The sequence below is a fragment of the Etheostoma cragini genome, chromosome 12, assembly GCF_013103735.1.
Source record: "Etheostoma cragini isolate CJK2018 chromosome 12, CSU_Ecrag_1.0, whole genome shotgun sequence".
Classification (NCBI taxonomy): domain Eukaryota; kingdom Metazoa; phylum Chordata; class Actinopteri; order Perciformes; family Percidae; genus Etheostoma; species Etheostoma cragini.
Window position 1 is genome coordinate 5,359,145 of NC_048418.1, and position 17,626 is coordinate 5,376,770.

Below are 17,626 nucleotides of genomic sequence, written 5' to 3' on the forward strand. Positions count from 1 at the left end.
GGACCAGTTTGATATAACACAATTTTATACAATATATATAATTAGGGGGTCCCCGCTCCATCTCGCCATCAGTTTGGGAGTCCTTGGCCTGGAAAACGTTGAAGACCCCTGGTGTAGAGGGAGAAGAGCAGTGGGGAGAGGACACACTCCTGTGGGGTGCCAGTGCTGATGGGGTTTTGGATGAGATGCTCCCCAGTCTTACATGCTGCTGCCTGTCTCTCAGTTTCGAAAAATGAAACAGTGACGCGACAGTCAGAACTGAAATAAGTCACATGTGACTGGAACTGAGCAAAAGTAACCTCATCCATTAATTTGCTTGTGCTGTAAATGTTTTATTTAGCATGAAGTGCAATATAATTGGAGCAGTGTTTACGTTTCTCACCAGTGATTCTTGTTCATGTCTTTTTTTGTTTGCTTTTTAACAGGTCGTATCTACAAGTGTGTATTTACTGGCTCTGTGAGCTCTCTTCTTACTCTGCCACTAGATATGCTTTCAACGTAAGTGTAAATTACACTCTGGTCTTGCCTTTTCTCTTACACTCTCGTGTGTATTGTAGTTCTATGTGTACCCCCCCCATTTTGTGCACTTCAGTCCAATGAAGATGGTTAAGATCTTACTGGTGATTAAAGTGTGGTTTTTCACAATTACTCCTTTCATCTATCTCATCATCTATTTTTTTTTCTTTACCCTTTGTCCAACTCATAGCGAGTTAATGTGTAAAATTGTTGTGATGTACCTGATAAAACTGTAATGGTTCAACTCTTTCTCGCAGACAAAACCTGCTGGCAGACTGCCTTCAGGGCTGTTTTGTGGTCACTTGCACGCTGTGCGCCTTCATCAGCCTGGTGTGGCTTAGAGAGCAGATTGTCCATGGTGGCGCCCCTCCGTGGTTGGAGCAAAATCCCCCCCCTCTAGTTCCCAACCAGCCTAACGGTCCTGCACCAGCAGCCAATGAGGTGAGATCAGGGCTGTAGTGAATATTTCGTACACTTCACTCATTATGTTGACATTCAAATTCTAAATCAACAGTTGAATGCTTTTTGATTTTTCATGTTTATTTTTTAAATTAAGTCCAGTGATTCTACACAGTTGCACATGATGTTTTGGCTACACTCATATTACAAGCGTTATACTGTTTGGAGAATTTGATTTCAGTTTTTCCCTTTGCCAGTTTTTTATGTAGGGCCATATTTGTTCCATGCTTCCTCGCAGAGAAACTTTTAGGACCGTTATCTTTTAGATAATGTCCTTCCCAAGTTGGCCCTGACATCGATCATGTGTTTACACACAACCAAATGAGTAAAATAATCCTCTGCTGCTGTCATCTTTAATGAGCAATATAGTTCAGGACTGAAATATCTTAGTTACTACTAAGATTTTTGCCCCCCATGTTATAAATTTGAGGATTGCAGCTACCAACATTGTCAGGCTGTTCTTTGTAATTGCCATATATGGGTAATGTACATTATGGGTATGGGTATGGGTATGGGTAATGAACATGCAAGCCATATTATCTTATTTAAATTTAAAATTTCCTGATTCTACAGGTTCCAGGTGGTAACATTGGCGTCAATGCACAGGCTGCTGCCGACATAGCAGAAGCCCAGCACCCTGCAGACCCTGCTCCAGACGGGCTGGCACCGGCCAACCTGCAGGAAGCTGCCAACCACGGAGATGAGGCTGAACTGGACGACGAGGAAGAAGATGACAATGGGGAGGACGAGGAGGAGGACGAGGAGGATGATGATGATGATGATGAGGAAGGCAGGGAAGAGGATGCTGCTGACGTAAATAATGGAGGACAAGGTCAGTGCGGGCATAAAAGCACAGAAGGGGGGATATACTTTAAAGTAGGATTGGGCATCGAGAACCGATTCCTACCTGAAATCATTTCAAAAATTAAGATTTTAGTGGAATTGTTTCTTCATTGGAATCATTTAGAGGATTTGGTTTTAAATCTGATCATCTCTTTACAATTTAAAATGTGCAAAGTTTGGTTTCCGTAGCGGCCCGGCGCTTGTTGTGTTGCAGCCTTGGAGCACAGTAAGCAGCGCTCTAGTTTGGCTTTATTTTACATTGAAAAAGCCCTTAAAACTGCAAACCACAATTGAATCAAAATAAAACTTTCCTCTTTTCTGTGAAATAAACATGTGACCTGTTTTCAACTCCAACTCAAAATCCAAACAATGCCCAACCCTACTTTAAAGTAGTTGTTTTCAACCTTTTCACGTATTGTTAAGTTCCCACAACTCCACTGTGGATTGGAATGAACACAGTGCTTTCTTTGCAAATAAAGTATTTCAACTCTGATCAAAAGTTGAGAAATGGTGTTAGGTCATGCGGTCAGTTTAATTAAACAAGATGCACTTCAATGCGTAGAGAACGGTTTTAAGATTGAGAACATGTATAGCTTTGTGTGAGCTGGTGGTTTCATTCCTTTTATTAAGGAATACACAGACCTAAACTGTGGTACATGGTAATGCAGCCACAGAAGAATGTTTTCAGGTGTTCCTTACTGTTACTGTTTCTGATTGTCCTTTTCAGAAGATTTGAACTGGAACGCCCTGGAGTGGGACCGTGCAGCCGAGGAGCTGACCTGGGAAAGGGTGGGAATCTATCTTTTTGTCTCTCTCTGTCTCCTGCCCCATAAAGTGGTGTGATATAGCTAGGACAGGATGCTAGTAAAGCTAGTAGCTGTTAATTGGCAGATGAACTTGTGACTAAAAGCTTTTGACAGGAGATATCCATCTTGGTGTGGTTTGTTTGGCATTCTGAGATGCGTTACATTATGATCCTTCCATGATGTTCATTTTGCACACATTTTGAAGTAGAATGAGACCTCTTCCTGGAGCTCTCCCTCTTCTCTTTGTCGCACAAGCAATGCATGCAAAGAACAGCCAATTGGAACATTCTCTCTCCCTGAAATGACCTGTGATTGGCCAAAGTCCCCCGCCACATAAAGAAAAAGCTGTGCAGCATTCAAATGTTGATTTAAAATTTGAAAGTCAAAGTTACAATTGCAGCTTCCAACTATTTGGTACATCCCTAGTAGAAGTGGTTGATATATTAATAGCAGTAAAAAAATAGAAATAGTTGTATTACCACAATTATTTACTGTACATGTATTGTTAATAGGGCTGGGTACCAAATTCAATCCTTTTTAGGCACTGACCAAATTGCCTCTATAGTATCAAATGTCGAAAAATGCCTCGCCAATTTCAATTCAAGGAGTAAATCTCATCTGCGTCAGCGAGCCAACAAGCCTGCAGCATGATTCTACCTAATGCCTACTAAGATCTAATAATGCTGGTGATTGGCTGTCTCACATTACAGAAAGACAAGGCTCATGTAGTAGGAGCTGAAAAATAAATAAAAAGAATGTGCCGTAATGTTTTTGTGTTTTTGTTAAAAGAAAAAAAGTATTGTTTAGGTGCATGTATCAAAGTCCCGGTATTGGTATGGTACATTTTTGAACGATGCCCAGCCCTAATTATAAAGGATCAGGAAAGGGTTGAGCTCAAAGGTTTCTGGACCTTAACTTGGTTAAAGGTGTTCCAAATAGGCCTCCACGATTAATCATTTTTAAAATCTTGATCTCGATTCACCCTATTCACGATTTCTTTTTTAAATAACTTAAAAAAAAAAAAAAGATTTAATTTTACGAGCCAACTGCATCACCGACGCTACTACTTTCTTCTGGGAGTTTTAAACATAGACTGTATAAAATAGATTTTACAGCACTCCCCAGCGCTGCAATGCTCTCCCTTCTCGTCATTGAAGTCTCTATTTACAGGCTTTTGGTGATGCGCAATGCGCTATAGGTGCAAAAAAAAATCTGTTTGGTACTCCCAATTTGTTTTGTTTTGTCATGGTCAAAAACAATTGTGGCAGAAAATCGTGATATCATTTCTAAGCAAAACAAAAAGGTGGTTTATATTTTTCCCCAAATCGTGCAGGCAAAGCTCCGAACACGTTTTGTCTCTCATTCCAGACTTCTTCAGTTCTGACGAAAACGGTAGGGAAACCCTGCTATTTGGTCGAAGCTACAGTTCAGTCAGAACTGAAGAAGTATCTCGGATGAGAAACAAAACATCTTAGGAGCACCTTTAACCAAGTCCAGTAGAGTTTGAGCCTTCCCTGGTTAACTGTGACCTGCATAAAGGATCATTATGAGATTTCTTTCTGTTTCCCAGATGCTGGGGCTGGATGGCTCCCTAGTGTTCTTGGTAAGTGCACACTCTCTTTCTACTCTTACACACACCGTTTCAAGAGTGCCTTCATGTTTCTTAACACCCACGTTGGTGTTATCAGTTTTTTTGCTGATTAGACCTCTGCCCAGGTTTAAGGTGTGAATTTTTTTAGGTCACAAATCTTTATCTATCAATAAGAATGAAAAGGTGTGAATTGCCCTGCCCTAACAAGTGCAACAAAGCTAACAGGAGACTCAGGATTAAGTCAATCAATGAAAAGTCAGTACACACCCACACAGGCTGTATTGATTGGCCATCATGTAGCATGTAGTATTCAATCAAAAGGTAATCTGCATCAAGCCAAAAATCCCCAAATGTTGTACTGATTTGAGGGAAAAGCTCCAGTAGGCATCGGACCAGTCTACCTCGCCTACTATAGCCACAGCAGTACATTGCATAGCTTTTGTGTCAGTACTCCTGTCTGTGCATAAGTACCTTGTACAACCCCATATTCTTAAGGTGGGGTCCATAGGATTCCCTTTTACTATCCTTTTAACAACGTCAATGGAATTATAAGTTGATTTGATGCATACACCGTCTTCATTGCACAGCATTGACAGAGGTGTTTGTGTTCTCTCTCTCCAGGAGCATGTGTTCTGGGTCGTGTCTCTCAACACACTCTTCATCCTGGTCTTTGGTGAGTATAACCTGCTATGTATTAATGATATACTATACATACAGTTATTACCTTTGATGCACTATTACAGTGCACCTTCCTCCTATTTAAACAGGTTGTTTACCATTATTCTGTTTTATTAGCCCGTCCTGTATACCTTCTTACACACTCTACCAAACTACAGCTTTTAACCTGACCTATGTTTTTCCCTCTAGCTTTTTGCCCATATCACATAGGCCATTTCTCAGTGGTTGGACTGGGCTTTGAAGACTACGTAAGTGCATGTTGTACAGTTTGAATTCCTGATTGGTATTTGTGTTTATCATGCACTAGCTTTGCCAGACCCTCCTCTACAGGGATGTGGAGGAGAGTCTGGCTGGTCCACACAGCATTCTGGGGTGAGAGAAAAATGTGCTCTGGTTTATTTGCATGGAGAACGGGGCTTCTGCTATATAGCCTTGGGAAGGAACCTCTTTTGGTGGACCATGCATACGTTCAAAGGTTGTTTTAGTGTGCAACAGAAAAGCCCAGTTGGACAGAGAGTCTAGGTAGCTGTCTGGATTTACCTTGCAGAGATCTGAGGAGCACTTGACCATATTACTCTTAAAATTCCAACACAAAGAAGGCGGAAGGTACCTGGACATCTGGCCGAAGTGAAAGACATCAAGGGGAATTTCCAGCGGCACCTGAACAATACCGGAATTAATAAAATACAACGTCATGGATATAGACTTGTCATGCAGTGTAACAATTCATGTGGTGATGGTATTCTTTCTGGTTGCAGGTCAAAGCTTCACACTTTGACGGCCTCGTCACCACCATACTTGGGTACATCCTCCTGGCTGGAGCTCTCATAGTCTGCCATGTATCTTTTCTGTGCAACAAATTATTGTGTGTATGTAATATCCTACAGCATGTCTCACACTCCTATTTAATTACTATGGCTACGTAAAACATGAGAAGTATCACTTAAGTAAGTTGCGTTTTTGTTTAGGTTATGTGCACATTTATTTCAATATTTATCGTATATAAAGTACTGTGTAAAAGTTTAAGGCATGTGTGGAAAAAATGCTTTAAACCAAGAATTTTCAAAAATATAAATCATTGTTTATTTTTGTAAATTTACTAAATCAAAGTGAGCGAACAAAAGAAAAATCTATATTTGGTGTAAAAACAAACATCCTTACATCATATAATTTATATTTTTGAAAGAATTCTTAGTTTACAGCATTTTTTCACACCTGCCTAAGACTTTTGCACAGTACTGTATGTCCCATATGAAGACCACCACTTTTATAAACGGACCTAAAAGGACCCACATGTAGGTCCTCATGTCTCAGTAAATATGTTCTAGTCATCTAGAAAACCCAAAGCTCAGGTCAGGGGTGCGTTTTGGCTCAGATGGTATGAATGAAATGAGTTAATGAGAAATTCTTCATTTTGATGTTTTGAATACAGTCTGAATTACATTTATCTTACATTTTGTTGTTCAGCCTTAACTGTGCCTCCTTTAGGCGTTAGCTTCATTAGTGAAGTTCCAGCGGCCCAGACGCCTCTTGGGTGTCTGCTACATTGTTGTCAAGGTAAGTTAAAGATGCAAGGTTGGAATGTTTTTTTTCACAAAACAAGCAAAGCTTTCAGTCAAAATGGTAATTAGGTAAATTAAGATTACAGGGAAAAAATATGAAAACAAAAACTAAATTCCGTTTGTGTTTTTATATCTCACAGGTGTCCCTGCTGGTTGTCATGGAGATCGGCTTGTTCCCGCTTATTTGTGGTTGGTGGCTCGACATTTGCTCTCTGGTAGGATTATCATGCAAAATAAAACCCAATTAAAGGCAATCATGATGATGCAGTGTACACAAATTTGATGATTGAACTTGATGAACATTTACTTTGAAAACAATCTCAAAACATGACGTGAACCTAATTTGTTTATGGTATTCAACATACATTATATAGCACGCCCTTTGTTCATTGCAGGAGATGTTTGATGCGACTCTGAAAGACAGGGAGCAGAGTTTTGACGCAGCCCCGGGTACCACCATGTTCTTCCACTGGCTGGTCGGCATGGTCTACGTCTTCTACTTTGCCTCCTTCATCCTCCTGCTCAGAGAGGTAGGTGGAGCATAGACAGTTAAAGAAATGGACCAACAGATCCCATTGCTCTGGAAAGAGACCAGTAAAGGCTATTAGAAGCCCTTTTCTGGTGATGGCTGAGCTTGATGACGTAGATGTGATGTGAGGAACGTGTCTGAAAGTCTTCTGGTAGCTGTGCTAAGAGAAATCTCAATCATTCCCAATCTTGCAGAGACAGAGAGCAAAGATATGTAAGGAGATAACAAAGGCACAGGCTAATTATTGTTGCTAGTTAACATTAGTAATTTAACCTAAACAGCTAATGTATGTCCAAACTGCCTGCAAGCTTATCCTGCAATTCCTCTACTATGCGACAGCAAGTTAGTGGATGGAACCTTTTTCCCAAAGTTGGTTTCTGTCATTTTAGGTAGTTATTATCACGCTGATGTTTTTTAAAGTGGGCGGAAAAGTTGCCGGATTTTATAGCATAGCCATACTGAGAAATACAGAGAGAGTTTTCTGGAGCTGCTGGGCTTATTGTTCATTAATATAAGATAGTTACTAAGGCACTATGTAAACATGTTTTTTTCGATTGCAGGTGCTCCGGCCGGGTGTGCTGTGGTTCCTGAGGAACCTGAACGATCCAGACTTCAACCCAGTCCAAGAGATGATCCACCTGCCCATTTACAGACACCTGCGGAGGTTTATTCTCTCTGTGGTCAGTCAAGTATTCTCCTCCTCTTTGTTTTTGTTTTCCCAGACGTAGCCTTCTGTGGCATTAGAGTACCCAGATTTCTGTTTACTCTGATGCTAAATACATAGAAATATCCTGTCATATTTAGTCAAGGACAGTAAGTAGTGTTTTAGAAAAAAAAGAGTTACAAAAGGGACAACATCAGGTATTTTAAAACAAAGGAGATATCGGTTGAAAGTGTACAATGACGTTTTTTGAGGTTAAAAACAGAGAAAGACTTTGCCGATTAGGTCCCATTGATGTGACACATCTTCAGTAAGCATAGGCCAATAAAGAGACGAGATAGGTAGAATTCCCTGGAGTCTAGATGCTGGTGGTGGAGGAGTAGAGCCAGCAGATTGAACCTTTCAGTTGATACACCTGGATCATCCTGAGGGACAAGGTGGTGATGGGTTGGGCATTCATGAAATAGAGAGAGCGCAAAATCACCCTAATGCGTAATGTAACTCTTTGGATATCTGTTTGAAAGTATAGGGATACAACATTGATATTTGTTGTTGAGCTGCACGTGTATTTCCAGGTGGTGTTTGGCTCTATAGTTCTGCTGATGCTTTGGCTTCCTATCAGAATCATGAAACTGCTCTTTCCGACCTTCCTGCCCTACAACGTCATGCTTTACAGGTACACACAGCAACGCAAAGATATCATTTGACTTTCCGTGTCTTGAAATGACATCATCCGTTGTGTCTTTTCAGTCATAACCAAAACAAGGAGCTGCTAGAGAAAAATGAGCTGCCATTTCTCGTCACATTGACTGTGTATTACTGTATGAACAAAATGTAAACTGGGCTTGGTTTATATCTTGTCTCGGCAGCGATGCACCGGTCAGTGAGTTGTCATTGGAGCTGCTGTTGCTTCAGGTTGTTCTGCCGGCATTGCTGGAGCAAGGTCACACTCGCCAGTGGCTAAAACGGCTCGTCCACGCCTGGACCTTCACAGCCGGATACATGCTGTAAGCCAGAGAGAGAGAGACACAGACCGACGCGCACACACACACACACACACACGCACACACACAAAGAACCTTTTGGGATGTCAAATGTTACAATGGTTTAAAAGTATACTACCTTCATCTTCCATAATTAGTGAAAAGGTCTGGGCCACAGAAAAAGGACCCCAGTGTTCATATGACATGGCTAGAAACCTGCCCTAAATAAAAGTTTTGTCATAAAGTCACTTTGCAGTCATAGTAATAATTATAATAAATATAATAATTTACCAATGGCCTCCCTACAGTGACCTTCACTCCTACCTGCTTGGGGACCATGAAGACGATGACAACCAACCAAACAACAACGCGCCCGGTCGCCATAACAACAACAGGTTCCCTGGCCTGGGGGAAGGTCTTCACGCTGCCCATCAGGCCATTCTGCAGCAGGGCGGTCCTGTTGGTTTCCAGTCGTACCACCGGCCCCTCAACTTCCCCCTCAAGGTAACTCCCAGTGATTCTTGATATCACATGTTCAAATATCCTCAGAATTAGAAAGGCATTCATTGCCACCGTAGTTATCTTACATGGAATTTTCCGTGAGTATTGGTTCGTAAATACACAAACAAAATATTAAAATGAATAAGAATAAACAATAATTGCACAAACAAATGTTTGTGTTTGTTCTGTTTTAAGTAGTTTAAGCACTGTGTGCAATGAGCAGATGCCCATCTGCTGCGATTAACGTTTTGAATTAGTTTTGTTCTGTTCTGTGTTTTTGGTTGTGAAGCTCATTCTGCTGGTGGTCTTCATGTGCGTGACGCTGTTACTGGCTAGCCTGATATGCCTTACACTGCCAGGTAAGCTGTGGCCGCAAGCAGACATTCTCTGCATTTTACATATCCTTTTTCTCTGTCATTATTTACACCTTCGTTCTTACCCGTCTTCCTCTTCCCCTGTCCCAGTGTGTGCGGGCCGCTGGGTGATGTCTTTCTGGATGGGCAATGCTATGGTTCATGAGCTGTACACAGCTGCCAGCGGTCTGTACATCTGCTGGCTGTCCATTCGAGCCGCCACCGTGATGCTGTCCTGGATGCCACAGGGGCGGACCATGATCATGGTCAAAGTCCACGAGTGGACGGTCATGGTAATGTGGATGTCTCTCTAGTCCTCCCAGCCAATGGCAACAAAAACATGCTCCTCCTTTATTATGTGTTGAGTGGTTGGGTTTTGAGGTGCCGTCTTGTTGAAAACAGATCCTAAAGACTCTTGTGGTGGCCGTGCTGTTAGCCGGGGTGATTCCTCTGCTGCTGGGTCTGCTGTTTGAGCTGGTCATTGTTGCTCCTCTCAGAGTCCAGCTGCACCAGACGCCTCTCTTCTACCCCTGGCAGGTAGGACTATGGAGTTTGTACGCGTTGATTGTATCCATCTGAGATATCAAAGATTATTTATTCAGAAGTAATAAGACTGGTTTGTCAGGAAGTCTGGGTATCAACTAGAGCTGCACGATTCACAAAATGTTGCGACTCGATTCAAAATCGATTTTCGATTCAATAACAATTCTCAATTTAAAAAAAACTATTCAGATTATATGCATGTACGTTTAGTTATTTTCCCCATGTGATAGTATAAACGCCATTACAAAACGAAAAAAAATTGATGAAATTGAATCGGTAGAGCTTGAATCAATTCATAAATGTGAATTGATTTTCTGCACAACCCACGCCCCCCTAGCATCAACCTCAATACCATATTAGTATAAATTGAGTAAGGATACATCAAACATGTCAGCTCAGATATTTTCTATTTCTTGATCACGTATATTCTCACTGAAATGTTATCCACTTTTTTAGACATATTTTTTAAAAGGCTGTTAGTGACAGAAAACTTTTGAGAACATTTGATTATTTCATTCATTCATTTATTTTTTAATTAATTTTTTTTAACTGTTTTTATTTATTGTTATTTTGAAGTAAGTTATGGAAAAGTCTAAAATCTAATGGCACTAGTATCAACACATTTCAAATGATGTCCGCAGGCATTCAGTGCCCTGCTCAGGGACACGAACACTTGATCTTGATGCAAGGATACTGAGCAGATGCTAAACTTTTGAGACCGATCACATTGTGTCTTAGTTGCTAATTGGTTGTTGGTCTGTGTGTGGTAGGACTGGGCACTGGGAGTGCTACATGCTAAAATCATTGCTGCCATCACACTGATGGGCCCTCAGTGGTGGCTCAAAACCGTCATCGAGCAGGTCAGCCTCACGTCCATCTTGCTGCATTTAATCAAGAACAAAATGCGATGACTGACATTTGAATACACTGTAAAGATGACATGACTCTCTCTCTCTCTCTCTCTCTCTCTCTCTCCCTCTCCCTCTCTCTCTCCCTCCTGCAGGTGTATGCTAACGGTATCCGAAACATTGACCTTAATTTCATCGTGCGAGGGCTAGCCGCCCCAGTCATCTGCGTCCTGCTGCTGTCTCTTAGTGTGCCATACACTATCTCTAAAGGCATTACACCACTGCTGGGTGAGTCTCTATGTATGCTTATGTTTCTGGGTTGAGCAGGAATCTTCTGGTACCGTCATGTACTCTAACAAACATACATTTCAATTTGGTCCTTATATTGTTTTGGCAAGGGACCAGATTAGAAACTGTAGCTGATAGAATTTAAGCCCAGAGGCAGAATACATGCTCTGATATCATCAGGCCACAGCACAGGCAGATCCTGACTTATTTGGACATTTGCATTTAAACTAGTCAATAAAGAATTCCCAACCATTGTGGTGATTAGGAGTTTAGCCATTATGCAAGCCAAAGTGCAATTGATTGTTTTTAGTTTTTTATTTACTTTGTTACCTCAACTCTATGTCCATCAGCTCCAAGAGTTAAGACATCACAGACATGGAGACTCATTAAGAGGAGATGCTTAACAAACCCCCCACCCCCACCCCTTGCATAGAATAGAATAGAATAGAATAGAATGCCTTGTATTGTCATTATACACATGTTCAAGAAGAGATTGAAGCAACTCCTTCAACATCCATCCCTCTCTACCTTTTTGATAGGTGTGCAGCCAGAGATGCAGACGCTGGTGGATAGGAGGATCTATCCCTTCCTGCTGATGGTGGTCATACTGTTGGCCATCCTGTCCTTCCAGATACGACAGTTCAAACGCCTTTACGAACACATCAAGAATGACAAGTCAGTAGAAATGAAAAAGTGTGAACTCAAACATGGGGGCAAAAAAGCCCAGTGTTTTTGGGATTAAATCTGATCTGAGAATAAAAGTTGTTTAGTGAAGATATGATAACACTTAAAAAAAGTGTGTTTTAGTAATGTACAGTGGTGTGAAAAAGTGTTTGCCCCCTTCCTCATTTCCTGTTCCTTTGCATGTTTGTCACACTTAAGTGTTTTGGAACATCAAACCAATTTAAACAATAGTCAAGGACAACACAAGTAAACACAAAATGCAATTTGTAAATGAAGGTGTTTATTATTAAAGGTGAAAAAAAATCAATCACTTTTTCACACAGGGCCATGATGGTTTGGATTTTTTTTCACCTTTAATAATAAACACCTTCATTTACAAATTGCATTTTGTGTTTACTTGTGTTGTCCTTGACTATTGTTTAAATTGGTTTGATGTTCCGAAACACTTAAGTGTGACAAACATGCAAAGGAACAGGAAATGAGGAAGGGGGCAAACTCTTTTTCACACCACTGTATGTTAAAAATGGTTTGTAAACAACTCTGTCTTTCCTGTTTCTCCTCCAGATACCTGGTTGGACAGCGACTGGTGAACTATGAACGTAAGACAGGCAGGAGGGCGTCCAGCTCCTCACACAGCACCGCCTCATAGACCTGCCACTGCTCTGGGATCAGTGGAGCTGACTCTCATCTGCTCCTGCGGTGAAACCTTATTGATTTTTTTTTTCTCCCTCCGTGCTCGGCTGTCAATTGCCAACTTCAAACACAACCTTTAAACTTTTGACTGCGGCCTCCACGTCTTAGTCCCCGACAACTACTGCTGTCACAGGTTGGGAGACAAAGACATTTAAGAGTGAAAAGACAAAATAGTCTCTGAGAATTTCTGAACATGGTTGTGAACCAACCTGCAAACTGACCTGCAATAACATTCAGTTTTGACTGTCCATCCTGTTTAGTGTGTCCATTTTTGTCTTCAATGCAGCTGACATTTTAAGTTGTAATTATATTATTTTGAAATAGGTTTGAGTTGAAGTCAGGTGAGTTGAGCATTGTGTTTGCCTCAGATTGTTCTTCCGTTTGAATGCTTGTTGTGAAGTAGTGTCTGATTGTCTCTTAATAGAACGTTTTTGAAGTTTCAGAGCTGTAGAGGCGATGCATTAACTATCACGGGAACGCCTCTGTGGTTCTATTTCAGTTGTCTCTTTGTCTCAAATGACACCCTTTATCAAATTGAGGTTGTCCGTGATAAGGAGGGACATGCATGAATTAGCAATGTGATTTTATTTGATTATTTTTTAGATGTTTTTATTAGACTTGTTTTCATTGATTTTTAGTGTTATATTTCTGGAGTAAGCTGTTGGATTGGCCTGAGAATTCCTTTGAAGTAAAGATATAAGTTAGAAAGTAAGAATATAAGAAGAAAAGGAATTTTTTGACAATCTGGAAGCCTCCCCCCGACATGTTTTTTTTCTCTTTTTTTTAAGATGTTCTCATGTGAATTTTAAACAGTCTGGGTTCTGTAATACCTCTTTGAGCAAATCCACCTTCAGGAGAGGTCATTAAGTGAAGTTTGAACTATGGATATACAATCTGAAAAAAACAGCGTTGGAACGTTTTAGAATGTGCCTGTTACACTCTTAGACTGATAATGATTTTTTAGAAATATTTATTCTGCTAAAAATTAAAATAACAGTAATGCTGCTAATCAGCTGTTCAAACTCATGTCTGCATGTCTTACATGTCTGCAAATGTTTAGGAGGCAACAGCGTAAAAACAACTGTATAAACAACAAAACACAGATGGGGGGGAGGGGGATTGACCCTTGTGGACTACAGTGTAGTGACTGATAACTGACTGGCAGAGTACAGTTGACATATCTCAGTTAGGGCAAGGGAGCCACAGTTGAGGCCACATGTACCTTCTGCTTTTTGCTAAAACTCAGAAGTATTTCTTTTTTCTACACTGTGACGTTGCTCTCATTAATCATTCAGTTGGTCGCTGCCACCTGTTGAACTGAATCCAATCGATCCAATCTCATCTTGTAATCAATTCAGTTACGCCTACCAAAATATAGTGTGAAGATTTCAAATTACATTTCACAAAATAAATTACAAACTAGGTCAGCTGAGTAGTGTTGGTTAGATTAGTATAATTGGATGTTTGTTGCTCATTTTAAATCGCTCTGAATACTAGTAACTCATAAAAAAACATGAGTCCATGTATGCAGATGTAATTTAAGAACAAAATCATACATAGATTTACATAGGATTGGCAATTTAATATAGATTTTTCCTAAAAACTGTTTTGTTCCAGCTATGATACAGCACAGCGACTCTGTTTACATCGTTGATTTCTTTTGATTGGAAAAGCATGGAGCTCCAGTTGTTTCCTAGCAATGGGTTTTAACATTACTGCCGCATTACCACATTCCTTATGTTTTAATGGTGCAACCTACGTATTTCAGTAAATTACAAAGGTAGCTTGTTCTTTCTGAAAACGTGTGGAGGACTTTTCACACAAACTTAAGGAAGGATTTAGCTGGTGCAACCTGGTCCGGCTCCCGTTTTTCCTGAAGCTTAAAGTTGTATTTCATAAGTAGTCACACCTGCATGCCTTCTCTAAAATACACTACTCCTATATTTACCAATCTGAACGAAATACAAGAAAAACCAAAAGACTGCCTTGTTGATCTACATGTTTATTTGATAATGGACGAATGTGTTGCTCTCAGTCCGCTCAACTAATGGCAATGTCTTTTTAAAGCAGTTTAAAGAAATACATACCCACACCTCTACAGCTCACTAATTAACACGTTATGTCTCGTCTGTACAAACATTTCACAAAGGGTTACATACTGGAACTATTTCTTGATGGAGGGCAGTGACACCCTGGAGTCATCGCTGGCTGTCTGGCAACGTCAAGACTTCCCAAAATGTCAAACAATCGCTTTAAGGTTAAAAAAAACTTTGTTTTCCACAACCACTTACACTCCCAGATCACTATTTGCATGGGAATGTAAAGTCGGTGTCTAAGTGTTGTATCCAAATATGTCACTCGCGTGATCACATTGTCTCCTCTGGTCCACAACCCGTTAGAAAATGCCCAAAGGTTAGTCCCTTCCTGTTTCACAATTTTGTTTTCACAAAGTTATATTCCTAGACCCAATACAGAACAAAACATCACAATTAAACTAAAGATTTTACGAGACGTTAACTTCTGACGACAGCCATTCTTTTAAACTGTTTCTTGCTGCTCCTAAACGCCTGAGAGAGAAGTTTCAGATGTTTTTAGAGATCAGTTTTTTGGGGGACAATAATGGTCAAGTACTAATTAACAATGTTTTTTTCTTATTTTTTCATTGCAAATGTTTTAATGTGCACTTTATACAACAATTTGCATCCTTTCAGAATCCAATGCAACACAGTCAACACGTTATTTCCCTTCCACCGAGACTAAACATGTCAGCATGTTACTGCGTTGACGCTGCACCATGGGTTTGACAAGAATTTCAGTTTTGCATCCCTTTTTGACACCGCATTTGTGTGAGCAGTTTATATATTAGGAGTTTGACGAATATAATGTGCTTTTCTATTGAAATGGATTGTGAATTACATTAACTTTAGTGATGACAGCTTTAATGCTGCTGTGTAGAATGCTCACATACATACATAGTGACCTTTAAGTATCCCTGTGAACTAAGCTGGACACATCACATTTTGGTCATGAATTTCAATTTCTAGAAGCAAATGATTTATATTTTTCTATGCACAAAAATGGCTGTGGCATTTAGTCTAACAAAGGTATATGCACTCTAAGGTCTTTAAATTGTTGGTTTAGTAATATGAAACAAAATAAAGAGTTGAAATGAGTTCTCAGTGTGGTGTTGTTTCTTCACACTGCAGACAACATGATCCTGAAACAGATGTTATTGGTGTTGCTCCTGTCTGTTTATTTTTGGCTAGGAGTTGTGGATCCATATGTTGGTGTTAGGACAAACATATAAGGAGTTGGAAGATAAATGTCAGGAGTGGTGAGATTATTAACAAGATTGGTGAGCAAAAAACGCAAAACAATGAAAAAAACATTCTGTTTTTCTTTACCCTTACTGGGTAAGTATCCCACCACATGCTTCTGAAAATGATTGAAATAATAAATGAATCTGAGAAGGTAAAGTTTACAAGGAATTGTGAGTGTTTTCTTTTTTACAGCCCACGTTAACAGTAGTCAAAGATTTGTCAGTCTCACTATCCTACATTAGGCTACATGTCTCATGTAGTTATTGATGAATGGGTTTTAAAAATAGATGTCCGTCATTTTTTTAAGTGCCGCAAAGACAGCAGCCCTCCTCCTGATGCCAGCAAACGGTCTTGAAAAGAAGCCCATAGTGAGTGAGCTCGGAAAACAACTCAACCTAATGTTTTTGAGGTTAATTTGGTTAACTTTTCCCATTAGTGAACTTCCGGATATATTGCCTGATAAACAACTGGATGTTATTTCATACGTTCTCTGGCCACTGAAAGTCAGTGACAAGAAGCTCCCTTTGCTAGTCAGCTAGCTAGTTATTGTTGTCGCTCTAGCTGTTCAGTTAACGTTTCTATGGTAACAGCGAGTTGGACCAATCAGAAACATTGCTGTTACGCTTAAGACTGTGGGTAATGTGGTTTTTCCACGTAAGATAGTAGATAATTGTTTTTTTTATAATGTTACAAGGTTGGTGGAACTGCAACCAAATGAGGTACAATGGTGCTTATTAATTCAATTCAATTTTATTCAATTCAATTTTATTTATAGTATCAATTCATAACAAGAGTTATCTCAAGACACTATACAGATAGACCACACTCCAGAATTTACAAGGACCCAACAGTTCTAGTAGTCTCCTCCAGAGCAAGCAACAGTGCGACAGTGGCGAGGAAAAACTTCCTTTTAGGCAGAAACCTCGGTCAGACCCAGGCTCTTGGTAGGCGGTGTCTGACGGGCCGGTTGGGGTTAGAATGAAGAGTGGCAATAACAAAAATAGAAAAAATTAGTAGTCTGTAGCAGTTCTTTGAAGTAGTTCATTGCATAGCAGGACGCTGTGCGGCATTACAAGGCACAGCAGGACGTAGCAGGGCACTGCAGTGTAGCAGTAGAACATGGCATCACAGAACGTGGAGCGGGATCAAGGCGACAGATGCTACCCTGATTTTGGAGCCTCTCTGATCCAAGGGAACATTCTGGGGGAAAAGAACATAAGGACTCCGGGGAATGACTCCCCAGAGCTAGGTTAGTAACAAGCATTTCTGGGACATGGATGCACTTATTAGGTAGCCCAAGGCATTTGTGATTGGTTTAAATAAATGCCAATCTACCAGAGCACGTTATTCTCCCATACCGGAATGCTGTGTGGACTATGCAGACCCTCCGTTGTAACGCTGTGGAGCAGGGTGTCTAGTGCGAAGCTAGCAGGAAGCCAGCAGGTTACACCCAGGGGGGCAACCTCAGGTGCTGAAAATTGTAGCCAATGTGGAAGGTCTGCTCCAAAGGGAGTCAATCCCCATAGACCTCATGTTAAAATGCCCTACTTTACAGCAGTAATAAAAATGTTTTTAGCCTGGTACAAAAACAACAACATTTTGTTCTTGATAGCTAAGTTCCCCCTTCATGGCAACTGTACATGAGGTGAATTTCTTTTTATACAACGTAACCATTTAATCCAGCTTAAAGCTCTGCACAACAAAGGGTGTGCGGCTTTGAGTGACAGGTGGCTGTCGTAACCGCAGGAGAGCATGGACTGTAGGCTTC

At 40.5% G+C, this 17,626-nt stretch overlaps 1 protein-coding gene across 2 annotated transcripts in view; it reads left to right on the plus strand.

Annotated features, from left to right (window-relative positions):
- The window catches only part of LOC117954320 (E3 ubiquitin-protein ligase MARCHF6-like), a 19,453-nt gene extending 3,743 nt beyond the window's left edge, over positions 1 to 15,710 (plus strand). The window contains exons 5-26 of one of the 2 annotated variants that reach the window (XM_034888030.1): positions 426 to 498; positions 774 to 957; positions 1,549 to 1,807; positions 2,546 to 2,607; positions 4,195 to 4,227; positions 4,837 to 4,888; positions 5,083 to 5,141; positions 5,652 to 5,732; positions 6,382 to 6,450; positions 6,596 to 6,670; positions 6,851 to 6,985; positions 7,545 to 7,664; positions 8,221 to 8,321; positions 8,515 to 8,652; positions 8,937 to 9,132; positions 9,419 to 9,488; positions 9,594 to 9,775; positions 9,885 to 10,019; positions 10,796 to 10,885; positions 11,029 to 11,161; positions 11,701 to 11,836; positions 12,410 to 15,710. In XM_034888030.1, the coding sequence (XP_034743921.1) occupies positions 426 to 498; positions 774 to 957; positions 1,549 to 1,807; positions 2,546 to 2,607; positions 4,195 to 4,227; positions 4,837 to 4,888; positions 5,083 to 5,141; positions 5,652 to 5,732; positions 6,382 to 6,450; positions 6,596 to 6,670; positions 6,851 to 6,985; positions 7,545 to 7,664; positions 8,221 to 8,321; positions 8,515 to 8,652; positions 8,937 to 9,132; positions 9,419 to 9,488; positions 9,594 to 9,775; positions 9,885 to 10,019; positions 10,796 to 10,885; positions 11,029 to 11,161; positions 11,701 to 11,836; positions 12,410 to 12,494 (2,468 nt within the window). In that variant the 3' untranslated portion in view covers positions 12,495 to 15,710. The remainder of the gene's footprint in view (positions 1 to 425; positions 499 to 773; positions 958 to 1,548; positions 1,808 to 2,545; positions 2,608 to 4,194; positions 4,228 to 4,836; positions 4,889 to 5,082; positions 5,142 to 5,651; positions 5,733 to 6,381; positions 6,451 to 6,595; positions 6,671 to 6,850; positions 6,986 to 7,544; positions 7,665 to 8,220; positions 8,322 to 8,514; positions 8,653 to 8,936; positions 9,133 to 9,418; positions 9,489 to 9,593; positions 9,776 to 9,884; positions 10,020 to 10,795; positions 10,886 to 11,028; positions 11,162 to 11,700; positions 11,837 to 12,409) is intronic. The other variant, XM_034888031.1, reaches the window with a different exon arrangement.
- The last annotated feature ends 1,916 nt before the right edge of the window (positions 15,711 to 17,626 follow it).